The following is a 17,628-nucleotide window of genomic DNA, read 5'->3' on the forward strand; positions in this document are numbered from 1 at the left end:
CGAAATTAAATTAAATTACAACAATCAACGTCGGTCACCCCTAATGCTCCATGGATGCTCGACAAGGTTGGCTTTAAGTCTATCAGGCATAGTCTTTGATTGAACTCGTAGAATCCCCTCAATGTAGTTTTCTCGAGTAGGTGGGATTTGTGATTGCCCTTTTGGATCAGAAATGTACCTCCTTATTTCATAATTTTTATTCTTAGCTCCGATTATCATATTGTGTAGTATGATGCATGCTCTCATAACAGTACTCATTGTCTCTACATGCCATAATTTGCAAGGTTTTGCCAAAATCCCAAATTTAGATTGCGAAACCCCAAAAGCTCTTTCAATATCTTTCCTTACAGCTTCTTGCATCGTTGCAAACAACTTCGTCTTTAGAACATTAGGGGTTTAAAATTGTTTGTATAAATGTCGCCTAGTCAGGATAGATACCATCAGCTAAATAATAACCCACATTATAGCTATGCTGATTTACATCAAAATAAACAGGTGGAGAAGTACCATTGATCACGTGCTTAAATACCAGCAAGTTGTCCAACACATTGATGTCATTGTGTGACCCTGGCATCCCAAAGAAAGAATGTCATATCCACAGGTTTTCAGTTGCAACAGCTTCAAGAATAATAGATGGTTTTCCAGAACGACCACTGTAAACACCTTGCCATCTAGTTGGACAATTATGTCATTCCCAATGGATATAATCAATGCTTCCCAACATACCCGACCATCCACGTATGGCAGAATGTGCAAGCAAGTGTTATGTATCTACAATATTTGGCCTTCGCAAGTAGACTGAACCGTACAATTTGATAATTGCATCATAGAAATGCCTCAACGCCTAGTATCACTTTGCTCGAAAATGTATAATTGATCGTCAATTTGATCAGCCACCGTACCATAACCAAGAATACGCAAAGCTGCAGCTACCTTGATCAGAGGATCTATATCAGGTTTACCAACATTGTTAAATTTAGGCTGAAAGTACTTAAAATGAGTTTGAATATCGTTGAAGATGTAAAGGAATAAAGATTTTTTTATACGAAAACGCCGTTTGAAATCCTCTTTCAGAAAAACAGGACGGTCAACGAAGTAGTTGGCCTTCAAGATTTCCAAAGTCAAAGCATAGTTTCTATGTTTCACTTTTTGACCCTTCTTTGAACCACCATGTGGTGCCTTCGGAGCATGTACTTGTGCTTGTGCAAGTACATCCAAATGGTGTTTCGTAAGGGGAATGGTTTTAACAAATTCTTCATCAAGACTATTTGCCGAGACTTCCACTGGAGAAGATAAAAAAGAAGACGACGATGAAGATGAAGATTGAAGGGGGAAAATCTCATACACTTCATGATTCATTTTTTGGCAATGTATGTGTGTTGTTTGTTAAGAATTGATGTGAAATGTTTGAGTTTTTTTATAAGAATGTTTGAGTTGAGTGTATGTAAAATGAAGAAAGAGATGAGTGTAGATATATGTAGGGCTGTCAATGGGTTTTGATAACCCAATAACCGATCCGAACCAAACCGATAAAAAAGGGTTTGGGTTTTGATAATTTAGTTTGCCCTCTACCAACCCTCTACCGAACCGAACTGATAAGATATTGGTTTGGTTTGGGTTTGCCCTCCACCGAACTGATATGAACCCGAACCGATAAGATAGCATTTTAGTAATATTTATGATTAATTGTGTATATGTTTATCAATTGTGTGGTTAAAATTAATTAATTTGATTTAAATTTTAATTGATTTTATAGTTTTCGATTCGGATTGGTTCGGGTTCGGTTTGCAATATATCTTATCGGTTCGGTTCGGTTTTGAATTAAACATAATATTATCGGTTCGGTTTGGTTTCGGGTTCCCAATTTTCTTATCGGTTCGGGTTTGGATTTTTCAAACCCCGACCCAAACCGATCCATTGACAACCCTAGATATATGAATATAGAATTCCGGCCATTTTTTGCTCCTTTTTTTCTCGTTGGAGCACGTGACATTGGCAATGGCGCGCAACATTAGGAGTGGCGCGCGGTGCTGGTCAAAGTAAAAAAAAAAAAAAAATTGGCAACATTTGCAATGGCGCGCGACATTACCAATGTCGCTACGCATCTGCATCCGCATCCAAATTGCCAAATTTGCAAACAAAAATGCAAACGGATAGGTGATGCGACTGAATATACTACCGCCTAGAGTTGGAATTCAGGGAAATTCTAAATTTTTTCTTCAAATTTAAAGATTTTGGTAGGTGATACTACCACTTAAAAATGTTCTAAGTAAATGATAAGAGAAGTAAATGATAAGAGATTAGAATAAAAATAAACAAAGGATTGCACTAATTACCAAATAAGGGTTGCTTTTTCGTTTAAGTTTGGCATCGACATCAGCTCAAGAATCAAGATTAGGACGTCAAGACTAAAACTTGTGTCATCTAACTTAAATGGAATTTGATTTGGGGGTTATTATATGGCTATGTGCAATTAGTCAACTGACAGAAGGAGAGACCAAGGGGCGCGGTAATAATCCCGTAAGACGAGCAGGGATTAATGGAGTATCTCAAAAAAAAAATATTAAAAAAGCTAGGGAAAATAAAATAAAATAACAACAACATTAAAAACAGTGCGGTGGTTTCAATTTCTAAGAAGGCAAATTTTTTAAAGATAGTGTACTACTGCCCCTCATATATCTTGCCACCCTCACCCAAATCCCTGGCTCTGTCGATGTCGGTGGGGGTGTTGTTACGTAATTGTGAAACGGTGGGGGTGTTGTTACGTAATTGTGAAACACAAGTCCGTAGTGTTCTCCCACGTGGATTGGTAGACCGTACAAACATAATAATAATAAAATAAAAAAAATAATAATAAAATAAAAAAAAAAAAAAAAAAAAAAAAAAAAGTTGAATAGAGACCCAGTTGTTTAATCAGCATCAGAAGACGAACTAACAAAATGAGTCCGTTGCACAAAGCCACAAACAAACAGAAAACGGATCGTCTCCAAATACACATATTTGCCTTGAAATACAGACCTCGACCTCGAATTTCATGTGTTGTGCATCTCGATACAGTTTTAACAGTTAAATAACACAGTTACAGAGATTAACAGAGATTAATCTCTGTACTTGTTATAGAGGAACCGGACGCAAACCAAAATATTCCCCAATTCTTAAGCAATTCAGTAAGAAATGACGTTGTGTTTGCGTTGTCATATTCTGTGGATAAATTAACACGTACGTATGTTTGACTACACATCATGAACTTTAACATTTAGTTTAACGACAACATTGTCTAATATTACTCTAGTCTTACTAACGGAGGTGATTTGGTAATTGTGTTGTTTTTGTCCGTATTTTAATTACTGTTTGTATTTTGTATTTTAGGATAATATTATCTCGTGAAAGTTACATATCTGATATCTCACATGTGTTGGGGTTTATACCAATACCAATCGGTTCCCCCACTACACAGATAACTTGTATGAACACAATTCAACTCCGGACAAAATCTCAATATCAACTACAACCTATATTAACATGCCCAACTCGCTAAACAACTATCCACAACAAATAATAATATAAAGCAGTAAAGGCAAACCACAAAACAAAGATTTACCGTGGTTCGGCCAATGATGCCTACTTCCACAAGAGCCAGTTCTTTATAAAGTGGGAAGGAAGATTACAATCTCTCCTTACAGTCTCTCACCTTACTAGATCACTCTTATCTCTTTACAGGGTTGTATCTCTGTAAAGGTTATCTCTCAATCTTGATAGCTTTCAAGATTGGGTTTCTCTCTTTGTTTTTGTCTGGTTCTTAGTCTTAGGTTTTCCAAAACCTTGATTTTGGTTTTATATCCAAAAACCAAATTTCAAGATTCTTGTAAAGCCCGCCCACGAAATTGGACCTGGGCGCGAGGGCGCCCCCTTTGAGCGAGGGTCGCGCCCAAACACTGGAGCCATGAGCGCAGGTGCGCCTCAACCGGCGCTGGTCGCGTCAACGTCTTCGAGTCCGGCCGCCAGTGCGCCTCCTCTAAGCTGGTCGCTACCGACATATCCACGCCGAATCAGCTCCGTTTCTCTCAAATTGTTTATCTCCTCATGTGAGGGATAACTCCAACAATCTCCCCCTCCCGAACAGTGAGGGGAATACCTCCATGCAATTTCCAAATCAACAGGAGGAGTCTGCTACCATTCCGGCGGTAGCACAACAAATATCAAACTTACCTTTCGGTAAAACTTTGGTCATCATATCCGACCCGTTCTTGTCGGTATGGATCTTCTCGATACACAAATGCTTGTCTTCGAGTACTTCTCTAATCCAATGATAACGCACGTGTATGTGCTTGGATCTAGAATGAAAACTCGGATTCTTGCTCAAGTGGATGGCGCTCTGACTGTCACATGCATAGAACTACAAACTATTTCTGCTTTAACCCTAGTTCGTCGAAGAACCTCTTCATCCATAGCGTCTCTTTGCAACACTCAGTGGCTGCAATATACTCGGCTTCTATAGTGGAGAGGGCAACACACTTTTGCAACTTAGATTGCTAAGAAACTGCTCCCCCTGCAAAAGTAACCAGATAACCGGAGGTGGACTTCATCGAGTCAACATCACCTACCATGTCTGCATTAGTGTAGCCTTCAAGTAAGGGCTTACTTCCACCAAAGCACAAACACGATTTGGAAGTGCGTTTGAGATATCTCAATATCCACTTAACACCTTCCCAATGTTCTTTACCCAGATTTGACAGAAATCTGCTTACAACACCAACGGCGAAAGCAATATCCGGTCTAGTACACACCATGGCATACATCAAACTGCCCACTGCGGATGCATAAGGAATCTTTTCCATCTGACTCTGCTCATGCTCACCCTTTGGACACATCTCTTTGGTCATGCGGGCTGGCCACCAAGCGGATAACCGATCGGGTTTCGCCGCTTGATCCATGTTGAATCTCTTCAACACCTTCTCAATGTAGCTTTCTTGAAAGCCACAACTTCCCACTCTTTTCTCACACGAAAGATCCGTGATCCCAAGTATCTGCTTTGCTTGACCCAAATCCTTCATCTCAAAGGACTTACTCAAGTCTTTCTTCAGCTTGGATATTTTGTTGATGTTTGGGCCAACTATCAACATATCATCCACATACAGTAATAGCACTATGAAATCCCCATCTGGAAATCTCTGAACAAACACACAATGATCGGAAGCAGACTTCTTGTACCCTTGCTTCGCCATAAAGGAATCAAACTTTATATACCACTGTCTCGGTGCTTGCTTCAACCCATACAAGCTCTTTATCAGCTTGCATACTAGGTGCTCCTTGCCTTTGACCTCAAACCCCTCTGGTTGGTCCATGTAGACATCTTCTTCAAGGTCTCCATGAAGAAAAGTTGTCTTAACATCTGGCTGCTCAACCTCTAGGTTCATACTTGCGGTCATACCCAATACCACCCGGATAGAAGTCATCTTCACTACAGAGAGAAAAATCTCATCAAAGTCAATCCCTTTCCTTTGACCGAATCCCTTCACAACAAGGCGAAGCTTTGTGCCTTGGGTGAGGATTGTTCTCCCCTCATGCTTGACTTTGTATATCCACTTATTCTTGAGAACTTTTCTCCCTGTGGGTTTCTCAACTAACTCATAAGTATGATTCTTATGCAAAGAATACATCTCGTCATGCATGGCCTTCAACCATTTATCCTTGTCTGTACCTTCAAGTGCCTCTTGATAGTACATAGGTTCTCCACCATCCGATAGTAGCACGTACGTATGTGGTGGATACCTGGTTGAAGCTAGTCTCCCTCTGTCAGACCTCCTTGCCCCATCTGCTGGTGCCTCAGGAGGATGCACTTCTGCTTGCTCTGGTGGTGGTTCATGCATCTCATTTGCATCTTCTATACCAATAGGTTCTATCCCATCATGAGCAATAGGATTCTCATCATGAGCTTCAAACTCATGGTTCTCTGCATTCTCAATGCCTTCTGCACGTTCCACAGTAGGAACTTCTGGTTCTGAATCAACAAGATCATTGGTGAAAGCCTGTAGCTTCTCACCCTCCTCAAAGTCTGCTATGGTTTGGTCTTCTAAGAACACAACATCTCGACTTCGGATTACCTTCTTGTTAATCGGATCATAGAGTTTGTAACCAAACTTTTCATCTCCATAACCCAGAAAAATGCACTGCTTGGCTTTGTCATCAAGCTTGGATCTCTCATCCTTCGGAATATGCACAAATGCCTTGCACCCAAGTACCCTCAAGTATCCATAATCAACATCTTTGCCTGACCATACTCTCTCTGGATAATCACTATTCAGAGGCTTTGCCGGCGATAGGTTGATTACATGCACGGCTGTACGCATTGCTTCTACCCAGTAGCTTCTAGGTAGCTTAGAGTGAGATAGCATGCATCTCATCCTCTCTACAATGGTACGGTTCATTCTCTCTGCTATTCCATTCTATTGCGGTGTCTTGGGAACGGTCTGCTCATGACGAATCCCATGACTCTGGCAATACTCTTCAAATGGCCCTATGTACTCACCCCCATTATCTGAGCAAATACATTTCAACAACTTCCCAGTCTCTCTTTCCACAATGCTGTGGAATTTCTCAAACACGCCAAGTACTTCATCCTTGGTCTTCGACTACTATAGGCCCCATATCTTTCTTGACGATCATCAATGAATGTCAAAGAAGTAAACTCCCCTGGTGGGACTTTACTCTCATAGGACCACATAAGTCTGTGTGCACTAGTTCAAGGACAGTGTCCTTTCTGTGAGACGGGAATCTTTGGAAAGACACCCTGTGTTGCTTTCCTACCAAACAATGAGTACATGTATTTAAATGTGTACCTTTGATGTCTGGCAAGGCCTTTTGCTTAGCAAGAACTTCCATCCCTTTTATGCCCATGTGACACAGTCTCTTGTGCCACAGTTCAGATGAAGCTTCTTCTTCGCGGCATTCGCTTCTGCTTTACACAAACTAGCCTGTGTTTTGTAAAGAGAGCAAGTTTTCTTTCCTCTGGCTGCTACAATGGAACCTCTGCTCAGTTTCCATACCCCGTTACCAAACGAGTTTACAAATCCGTCGTCATCTAATTTCCCAACCGAAATTAGGCTTAGCCGAATGTCAGGGACATGTCTTACATCCTTGAGTGTCAAGGTGTAGCCGACATTGGTTTCTATATGAACATCTCCAATGCCTATAATCTTTGAGACGCCACTGTTACCCATCCTCACTTCACCATATTCACCACAGCTGTAGGTAGTAAAGAATCCCATGTGCGGTGTGACGTGATAGGATGCTCCTGTATCTATCACCCACTCTGTATCCTGACATGAGGTACTAAGACAGCACACACCACAATCTGACACAATTCCCACTAGGTCGTCGACTAGTGTAGTAGTATCTCTACCTGTGTTTCCGTTCCTCTGCACCATGTCTTCATGTACACAGTTATTCTTCTCATCCCTCTTGTTCTTACGACTCATATCTGAAGTGGCCTTTGGTGGCACAATAGTAACATTGCCTCCCTGCCTTAGGAGTTCTAGCTTCACCCCTAGATTTACTTCTGTCATCACCTCTAGAACGAGATGGTTTTCTGTTTCGATGTGAAAAGGATCTCTGAGTGAGAGGAGCTGCTTCTTGCACTCCTTCTAGTCTCCTCATTCAACAAAGACATGGTAGCCATCTCCATGGTAACAATTCCATCCTTGGCTGCTCCATGTAGAGAAACTGCTAATGTCTCCCAACTTTCGGGTAGAGAGCCTAATAGAAACAAAGCCTCAACTTCGTCTCCCAAATTGATCTTCATCAAATGCATCTGATTGATGATATTCTGTACTTCATTAAGATGCTCAGACATTGAAGAACCTTCTTGGTACTTCGTGTCTACAAACTTCTTAACAACTAGCACTTTGTTTCCGCCAGACTTCCTCTCATAGAGGTCTTCTAGTTTCTTCCACAAACTAAAAGCGGTAGTCTCTTGGGATACATGGTGGAAGACACTGTCGTCTATCCACTGTCGAATGTACCCAATAGCTTTTCTGTCAAGCTTGTTCCACTCAGCTACCTCAGTCTTTTCCGGTCTTACTCCCCCATTCTCAATGGGTAGTGCCAAGTCCTTGCAGTAAAGCAAGTCTTCCATCTTGGCTTTCCAGATGGTGTAGTTCTTCCTATTCAGACTCATCATGCGAGTGTTCACTGAATGGTTCATCTCTACAAGTTATTTAACCTCAAATCTTCTCTCAGGAATTTTGTCAAACACCTTCTCACCAAGATTTGGATAACACCCTAGGCTATTCTAACCAAGGCTCTGATACCACTTGTTGGGGTTTATACCAATACCAATCGGTTCCCCCACTACACAGATAACTTATATGAACACAATTCAACTCCGGACAAAATCTCAATATCAACTACAACATATATTAACATGCCCAACTCGCTAAACAACTATCAACAACAAATAATAATGTAAAGCAGTAAAGGCAAACCACAAAACAAAGATTTACCGTGGTTCGGCCAATGATGCCTACTTCCACAAGAGCCAATTCTTTATAAAGTGGGAAGGAAGATTACAATCTCTCCTTACAGTCTCTCACCTTACTAGATCACTCTTATCTCTTTACAGGGTTGTATCTCTGTAAAGGTTATCTCTCAATCTTGATAGCTTTCAAGATTGGGTTTCTCTCTTTGTTTTTGTCTGGTTCTTAGTCTTAGGTTTTCCAAAACCTTGATTTTGGTTTTATATCCAAAAACCAAATTTCGCGGTTACTGTAGCGAAGCCCACGAAATTGGACCTGGGCGCGGGTGCGCCCCCTTTGAGCGCGGATTGCGCCCAAACACTGGAGCCATGAGCGCAGGTGCGCCTCAACTGAGCGCAGGTCGCGCCCAACGTACTGGAGTCTGAGCGCAGTTGCGCCTCCTCTGAGCGCGGGTCGCGCCCTGACATATCCAACGCCGAATCAACTCCGTTTCTCTCCAACTCTGTTTCTCTCCTCATGTGAGGGATAACTCCAACAACATGTTCTATGGTTTTGGGATAGAGGTGTAAAAACACATCATGTATGTCTCATAGATCGATTTCTTGGTTGGGATTAAATTTAGAGAATGATCAAAGGAAGTAAGAATATGATAAAGTTTCTGGTATGTTGAAGGCCTTGAATCATATGAAAGGAAGGGAAGGACGAAATAGAAGGGGCAACACTATTTCAATTTCAATTCATAAATTCTCCAGGACCCCTACGTATATATCGAAAATGCATTTGTTTGAGTAGCACTTCATCTCAAGTCAGCAGCATTCCGTCCCCAGAATAAGAAATGAAGCACACCTTTGTTACAACGCGTTAAATATATATCTATCATCTTGCAATGCGTTCTCACTTATTGTGAACAAAATCTAATAGAAGTTCGTAGTTCATTATTTTTTCCTAAACAGAACATGTGATATCATCCATTCTTCCCCATTGTTACACGAGTATTGCTCACTCATCGCAAGATGAAAAGTCTTTGTAGGTTGATACATTTTTTCGGCTTTTTCCTCGCCATCTTTCAAGCAAACTTTTTTCAAAAAATTTTTCTTAAAAAACACTAGAAAAAAAAGCATTTTTTCAATAAACATGTTTGGTTGTGATTTTTCTTAAAAGTTTTTATCAAATCAGCACTATGTTTTTAGCCATCTTTCAGTTCATTTGCCTTTAGCTCCAAAAAAGTGTTTCCTTCAAAAAAAATAGTTTTTAACAAACAAATTTTTGGGAGGATGAAAAAAAAATAGTTATAGTTGTTCAAGATGGTCCAAACAATATTTGAAAAAAAGTAAATGAATTCAGTAATTTTGTTAAGTATAAGTGAGATTCTCATCTTGAGTCCGCGCCATATGCTTCCCCGTTTAATATCCAATGATTCAGACGGAAACGCCGTCCTACAAGGCATACAAAAATAGTTATCAATGAACTCTCCAATATAAACTTGATAATCCTTTAATAAGAACAATTTAGCCTAATAAATCACCGAAAGTTTAAGTGATTGAACGTCTTGGATGATTAAAATGTTAAATAACTGCATTTGTACCCTACCAGTAGTGTCATTAGAAGCGTGACCTTACCGGATCAAAAGTAAGAAAATGTCAGAATTTACCCGAAATAGAGAAGAGTTGAAGCTGCAATTACAAAGAATCGAGCCTTTAAGAAAGAGGTATTCCGAAAATTACCGTCAAGTGTGCCTTAGAGGAAAAAATTCAAAAATAAAATAAAATAACAATAATAAAAAATGAAATATATAAACATATTCCAAACTTTATCTAAACTAGCAAAATGCACGTGCTCTGCACATGAATGACAAATAAATCTTATTGGAGAGTATGTGAATATGAACACACATACAGTTGTAATAGATATACACTCATCCGGAAAAAAAATAAGGAAAAATTAACATGTATGACAAATACTTCTTATTCCGATTAAAATTGATAGTTGGGCATAACTTTTCAAACCTCTTTTGTTTGAAAATGTTGTTAATAATGAATCTTACAAAGTCGTATAATTGCTACATATTCATTTCAGATGTGAGTTTGGCACTGAAATAGTGGTTACATAATCCAAAAAGAATAGTGGATTTTATAAACCAAACATTACACAAAGTATGGCATCCAATTCAAAGCTCATGTAAGCAATTCAGTAGAACATGAGACTATTGTGCTCCAACGTTCTTGATGGAGTGTAGGTTCTTCATCAGATTACCAACTTATACACCAGGCGTACAGTGATCGTACAGATATCCATGGATTCAAAATGAAGAAATGGTACACAAATCTATATTGTTGGTGCAGCTCATCTGAATGTAGCAATGAGAAATACCATTGTTCAAGAATTCGGTCTAGACTATAGAGTAGAACAGGTGTTACACATGTTGATCTTTCTCAAACATCAACGACGTGTCAGTTTCAGTGACCTGAGCTCCATGATTAATCGAGTTGTTGCTGCCATCAGGTATGCGCACCCTGACCTGAAGTAGAAAAATTCCAGCTCAGAATGTACTAATAAAATTTATTAAACCAATAATTAAATTTCAAAACAATACACATACCTTTCTACTATATACTTCCCCTCTTTGTTTATCCAAGTTGCAGAAACTCAAACTGCAATGCAAATTGTGTAAGTTTTTAAGTCCGAAACATGCAATGCATGTGAATGACAGGACGATGTAATTGTATAGTACACAGGGTGGTTAGAAACTATTATTATGCGGCAATAATTTCATTAATTGTATTCATTCATGATATATTTTGTCTATGTAAATACCGGCGTGCATGTACGCCTATAATTATTTTGAATAGATGTGTCTGGGTTCAACATTTTTTTCAAGTTTATTTCTTGCAGAGCTGGTGTGAAATTGCCTACAGTGGAAGTGAGGTATGAGAATATTTGTGTGGATGCAAAATGTAAAGTAGTCCATGGAAAGCCCCTACCTACATTATGGAACTCTCTCAAAAGCAATTTCTCGGTGAGTGATCGATCTATTTCTTGCTTCTGGGCCTTGTTGGACTACGGGCTGGGCCAGATGCCCATTATCACCACATTGTATATGTGGCGCTTTTTATTCTCTTTTTTCTAACTTTCGTTCATAGTACCAACTGATTTCTATGAATACCTTTCAATTCTTGCACTTTGTCAAAATTTCACTAGTAATGGAGGTTGTTGCAATGCGTAAAGCAGTTTCTATCTGGTTTCAAGTCAGCATAAGGCAAGATAAGCATTCTCAAAGATGTCAGTGGTATCATCAAGCCTTCAAGGTATCTGTGTGACTATGTACACGTTGAACTATAGTCTATAGCATAGTGTACTTATTTCTAAAAAATAATATTCTTGATGTTTGTTTAATTTACTCAAAGAAGGAGAAGCAAGCTAGAATTGTCCCAGAATCTGATGTAGACACTTACATGAAGGTAATATACATAAATGTTGTAAACTATTATCGTAATAAAATTCCCCTGCATAAGCCTGAGACATAAAACAAGCTGAAAACTAAGTGCCAAGATGTTTAACTCTTCCGAACATGTTTTCGCACATCAGTACTATTCGTATTTTCATTTTATTCTCATGTTGGCAATAGTTGAGAAACTCAATTTGTAATAACAGACAATTGCAATTGAAGGATTAAAAAGGAGCCTCCAAACAGACTACATTTTGAAGGTAATCTTTAGCGAGTTCATATAGATCAATAAATGATTTAGTTGCTAGTTCATATAGATCAATAAATGATTTAGTTGCTCTTACTTTGTGCTCATTCTTCTATTGTGTAAATGGATGTTAAGATCTTAGGACTTGACATTTGTGCGGATACAGTCGTTGGAAATGCCATGAGAAGAGGAATCTCGAGAGGTCAGAAGAAAGGATTGACAACTGGTAATGTAGAAACCATAAATCCTGACTAAAGTCTTACATTCATGGTCTACTGCGAAATTGCAAAGATGAACCCCAAGAAACAAAAAAATGCAAAAATTGGTCATAAAGTTCCGCCTATGTGAACAGTGTCAATGTAACAACTACGAGACAATATCTGGTCAAGCATGCAAAATCACATTAGGTGAATACTGAATAATTTTAAGCAAAGTAACTGCTGAAAGATAAAGGAAACAAATGGTGAACATACTCTTTGGCACCAACTCTATCGCTTCTAGTTTCTCTGCACCCGCTTTTGCTGCTTCATCTTTTATTCTCGAAATAATTCTCATATAGAAAGAGGAGCACCATTTCTCTAAATGATTGCTTTTGCAATGTCATCCTACATCTGTTGCTTCAAATGTCGTTCCTGTACACAACTTAAAGTATATCTTAGAGTGCTGAATTTTCCACAAAGTAGTGTTTACCTTATCTCTTGCAGCAAGGACTTTTGGTTTTGCTTCCTTCCCTCTCTTTACCAATCTTTCTTTTTGTTTGTCAATCCAACCTCTCAAGTCTCTGAAAGAGAGTCACATCACTGATAAGTTCACAAAAAATACTTTGAGTACATGAGAGAGAGAGGGGCAAAGGCAAAATAACTTCGTCACACAGAAAATTCAATAGTCTCAGCCTTTTTGAGGAATCTAATTTATCATATCCATCACTACCCTAATTAAAACAATCCAAAGAAAATTCTTTAAAAGCACACTGAGACTCGGAAATGCATTTCCCAAGTGCTTGGAAGTCACACAGAAAATTCAATAGTCTCAGCCTTTTTGAGGAATCTAATTTATCATATCCATCACTACCACGATTAAAACAATCCAAAGAAAATTCTTTAAAAGCACACTGAGACTCGGAAATGCATTTCCCAAGTGCTTGGAACCGGGAACTTCAACCGCTAGTTTGACTCAAGGGATATCTACAAGTAAAAGGGTAACAGTTTTAAACAATCAATTGCGAAATGGTAACATTTCATTTTAAACGCATGAAAAAAAGGAACTTACTCTTCTCCCATGTCCTTTTGTATTAAAGATATCGATGGATATTAAACCGGCAACGGAGGAATATTGACTTCGACGGCGCGGCGATGCTGTCAATTCTCTAAGAACAGATTCGGGTTCACCTTCCTTCATTTCGAAATCTAAGCAAGTAAAAGAAGATATCTTGAGACAATGCATCTCGAGAATATATTGAAATAGTAGAAGAAGAAGTTTGCGTGATCATCCCAAAGATGCTTTTACACAAAAGCGAAAAACACAACGTACCAGATGATGGACCAAGTGAAAAGAACGAGAAAGTAGAAGGAATATACATGCCTTTGAGACCAAGCCCGAAAGCACCTTCCTTGCTTTCTCATTCTTCAAGAGCAAATAGTTCCTTTCGACTCACATAGATACCATAAGTGATAATGGTGATTGCGCTAGCCAACTTAACATTATAAGTACCAGATTTTTGGAATAAAAGACCTGAAAAGAAAAAGGAAAAAAACCAGGGACATGCAAGTGAGTAGGTATATAGATACAGAGAAATAAAATAACACTCTCATAATACTTATAACAAATGCTAGGTTGTACAATAGTCATAATAGTGATTATCAAAGAAAGGAAGATATCCACGCGGCCCACACTCAATATATGTAGTATATTTCACACAACCTCTTGACCAATAAACCATGGCACTTTTTAGATAAGTGATTGATTGTTCAATATATCAGGTATGTCATACATGTCGGACAAAACCGACATATATGAAATCCATTATGGTTTTCATAATGTTATTTGATCCCGGTAACTGAGATATCCAAAACAGGTGAAATTCTAATTAGTTTTAAGACTCAAAATGAATTAAAAGTTATGATGAAGGCATAAGCATGCACAATAATTAACCAACAACCACTAGTTCTCAAAAATGTAAACTAAAAGATTTATAATTAACTCACCTGTAAGAGCTTTAAACCAAACTTCTAAGTTCATGACCTCTAAAACTCAATATAAAAGAGAGACACAGGTTTGTAGTCTAGTTACCTTCCCCACCTAATCAGTATGTCCTAATTGAGATTTAAACGGTTTCTGAGGTTGTTCTTCCATCTCCACCCAAGTTAAGTTTGAAAACGGCATTGAATAATACCAATCAAATAAAGCACAACGCGCATCAGAAAATAAATGACAAAAGAAGAAGAAGATATAACATTATGTAAAATAGAAGATGTCGATCAGTAGGAGTGCAGCAAACATTCACCACAAAGGGTAATGGAGCCAGGGAAAAAGCAAAAGTAAATTTTAAAAAATTCATTAAAATGATTGGAGCATCCAATCAATGCTTCAATGAATTCATAGTCAAAGTGAAAATAACAAATAGCTGAAGCATTAGAGTAGCATTCAAAGTTGCAAAAGTGCACAACAATTTTGTTGCAAAGACATCAAAAATCACAAAATAAAATTAGGGTGTTGAAAAAAAAACCCAATAGCAGAACATACCGACCAAAAAAGCTGATAAGAATTGAATATCTTGCCACAGTTCCGCAAGAGAAAGAAAGTGGAGAAAGTTTACCTGTTACATATGCTAGTTCCTTTTAGAAATAGTTTGTAGAAAAAGAATCAGGGAAAAAGAGAGTTAACAATGAGTACTGATTCTCAAAGCGTTTTCACATGGCATGAGAATTGCTATTTTAAAACTTTAAGAAAACCAAGTCTATGCAACTGTTTCAAATATATCCTTAGTTGAATTATAATGTATGCACAAAATTGCGAGAGTTTGAATTTTGTGAGTCTTTAATTTAGCAACACACCTTTATATAGCAAAAATCAAATGAAAGAGAAACACCAATGAAATCAATGAAACATGACAAATATCAAATCACCAACACACACACACCTTTATTCCATGCATACATGAAGAGCGAACCCATCTTAGAGAGTGAGAGAAATCCAAATGATGAAGAGTATGGGGTTTGCGGAAGAAGTGAGCCATTGAGAGAGGATAGGAGGAAGATAGAAAAAGCTGATAAAGCTTAAATTTCGTGTTAGTGGTGAAGAAGAATTTGAACGAATTGATTACTATAAAAAAACAATTCTCCAAACCAAAAGCAATCACTTGAATTCTTCGAATTAATAATATAATGAATTATCCAAGAAAATGAAAAACTCAATGATATGAACAATAGGGGCAATGATTGTTCCAGTTTTACAATGTATTATTCAAAAATATAGAAGCGAATTACATACCTCCCTCAGTATCCCTTTCTGTTCAGAGACAGCCTCCAATAGGTTTCCTTTTTTCTTCTCTTTTAGTGTCAACACTTTCTTTATTGCATATTTAACAGTGCAGTCAGGCTTTCTTAAATTTCTTAAAGCAATCCAGTAACTGGGTTGATCGTTGACTTTCCTGAAATGGCAATCTCATGGATCATCAAAATGGGGATTAACAAAAACATTAATTTCAAGTTTCTTGTGATTGATTTATCATATGGTATTGGGTGGAATAAGTTGAGGCAGATGAGGATTTAGTTTAACACAAAGCAAGACTTCAATTGTTTTTCGTCCCTGCGTACTCTCTCCAGTCCATTCATTTTCCAAATGCCCTAATAACTAATAATTAAAGGCTAATTAATATATGCTGCGTACAATTAAAAAAGGATTGCGTGGATTTGGAATTTTAATGTAAGACCACATAAAATTACAGAATACTCCCATTAAGAGGGTTAAATATTACTTCAATGTAAGGATAAAATTGGTATATCAAATTTGCAGAGAGAGAAAAAGACGAAACACCCCTTCTAAATAGTATATGGGTGTTTTAATTTATTTATTCATTCAATCCACATATAAAATGATAACTTGTATTAAATGATTCATTTACAGATAATAATATTGGTAGGCGTTGAAACGAATAAAGCAGAGAAGAAATAGCAAATAGAGCACATATGAGAGCACAGAAGTCAGAACCAAATGTTTTTCCATCATCAAATTACCGGCCACCACTGTTTCATCATATATCAACTACATATATGTATTCTGATAAATAAATATATTGCTCTTTTAAGAACAATCATTTCAAACATGGTCGTTTATTACTAACTTATTCAAAATTGAAGTATTATCAATTTTGCTTATGTACTTAATATAAGTGATTGCTAGGTACTATTACTAATTAAGTAGGCAGTGGCAGATCATACAAGGTACGAATGCCTTGAACGTCATCCGGTTGCAGTGGTCCTCTTTTCGTTTGTCCTGGTACCAAGGCAGCAAACATTATAGCACTTGGAATCGTGCTATGGCCTAGACCAAGAAGGTGTCCAATTTCATGTACAGCAACAGATTCTAAATCAATCTCAGTGGTGGTTGGGTTAGTACTCCAACTCTCATCTGCATCATAGTGAAACAAACCAATGGTTGGTCTAAAAGCGTGTGCCAAAATATGACCAGGCCCATCAAAGCTTTGAACATCACCATGAGCGCCTCTATAGAACCCAATTGAGATATCAGACTGGGCGCCAGCCTGAGCCTCTGCAAATGTAAACTGGGTTACAGCTGCCCATTTTGCGAAAGCTCGAGATATAAGAGGCCTTAATGTTTGTAAATCAATGACTTCAACACCGGAACGGAATGTATAGGTAAGACTTCTTTTATCCGCTGGCCATTTTGGAGTTGGGGTTCCCGGAAAGAAGGTAAAATGTGAAACAGTGCCAGAACTCATTCTTGTGGTATCAGGCACACCACATCTAGGCTTCATCATCTGTTTCACAGTCATAGAATTGAGACTTCCAGTTGGCTTTAGTTGGTGGTTGAGTTGGTACTCCTTCACTGCAGACTCTAACAAGTCATCAAACACATCGTCATTTGCATTTGCATGAGCTGGATCATTATTATAATGAAGGTAACCAAATCTTTCAAGATATTGTTTGACTTGATTCACGCCTTTCACTTTTTGACCCTTGTGACATCCTTCAAGATGCTTGAGGTCAAAGGATTTCCCATTTGGTTTAGAGAAAAGCAAGGATGGCAACATAAACATAATAACTAGAAGGAGAAAGGCTTGCAATCCTAGAAAAGAGCTTTTTAGAGCCATTAGGATCAAAGTTGCAAAGAGACCTTAGTTTATCACTGATGCAAGATTTGATGAGGATTAATTGATGTTGGAATCACTAACAAAGTTAGACATTTATAGGGGCTGTTGCTCATTTTAGACGGAATGATCG

The 17,628-nt window shown here is 38.2% G+C and overlaps 2 protein-coding genes, 1 long non-coding RNA gene and 1 pseudogene across 4 annotated transcripts in view; 1 reads left to right on the top strand and 3 right to left on the bottom strand.

Annotated features, from left to right (window-relative positions):
* The window catches only part of LOC147507309 (sugar transport protein 14-like), a 46,755-nt gene that overhangs the window by 15,647 nt on the left and 13,480 nt on the right, over positions 1-17,628 (top strand). The gene's annotated exons all lie outside the window — the stretch shown is intronic.
* LOC147507311 (uncharacterized) lies at positions 25-360 on the bottom strand. The gene has a single exon (XM_086596231.1). The coding sequence runs from the start codon at positions 358-360 to the stop codon at positions 25-27; it is 336 nt and encodes a 111-aa protein (XP_086452357.1).
* Positions 10,461-13,572, bottom strand: LOC147507312 (uncharacterized). Its single transcript, XR_015217623.1, has 4 exons — positions 13,436-13,572; positions 12,640-12,947; positions 11,074-11,125; positions 10,461-10,992 (listed from the first exon to the last, which is right to left on the bottom strand). It is a non-coding gene; the product is annotated as an uncharacterized LOC147507312 (long non-coding RNA).
* LOC147507313 (metalloendoproteinase 5-MMP pseudogene) lies at positions 16,369-17,570 on the bottom strand (annotated as a pseudogene). Its single transcript, XR_015217622.1, has one exon. The product of XR_015217622.1 is annotated as a metalloendoproteinase 5-MMP pseudogene (transcript).

The sequence above is a fragment of the Coptis chinensis genome, chromosome 3 (assembly GCF_015680905.1).
Source record: "Coptis chinensis isolate HL-2020 chromosome 3, ASM1568090v1, whole genome shotgun sequence".
Classification (NCBI taxonomy): Eukaryota; Viridiplantae; Streptophyta; class Magnoliopsida; order Ranunculales; family Ranunculaceae; genus Coptis; species Coptis chinensis.

Bases quoted from the DNA above. Each gene is read 5' to 3' on its own strand.
- LOC147507311 (XM_086596231.1), bottom strand. From the start codon at position 360: ATGCAAGAAGCTGTAAGGAAAGATATTGAAAGAGCTTTTGGGGTTTCG.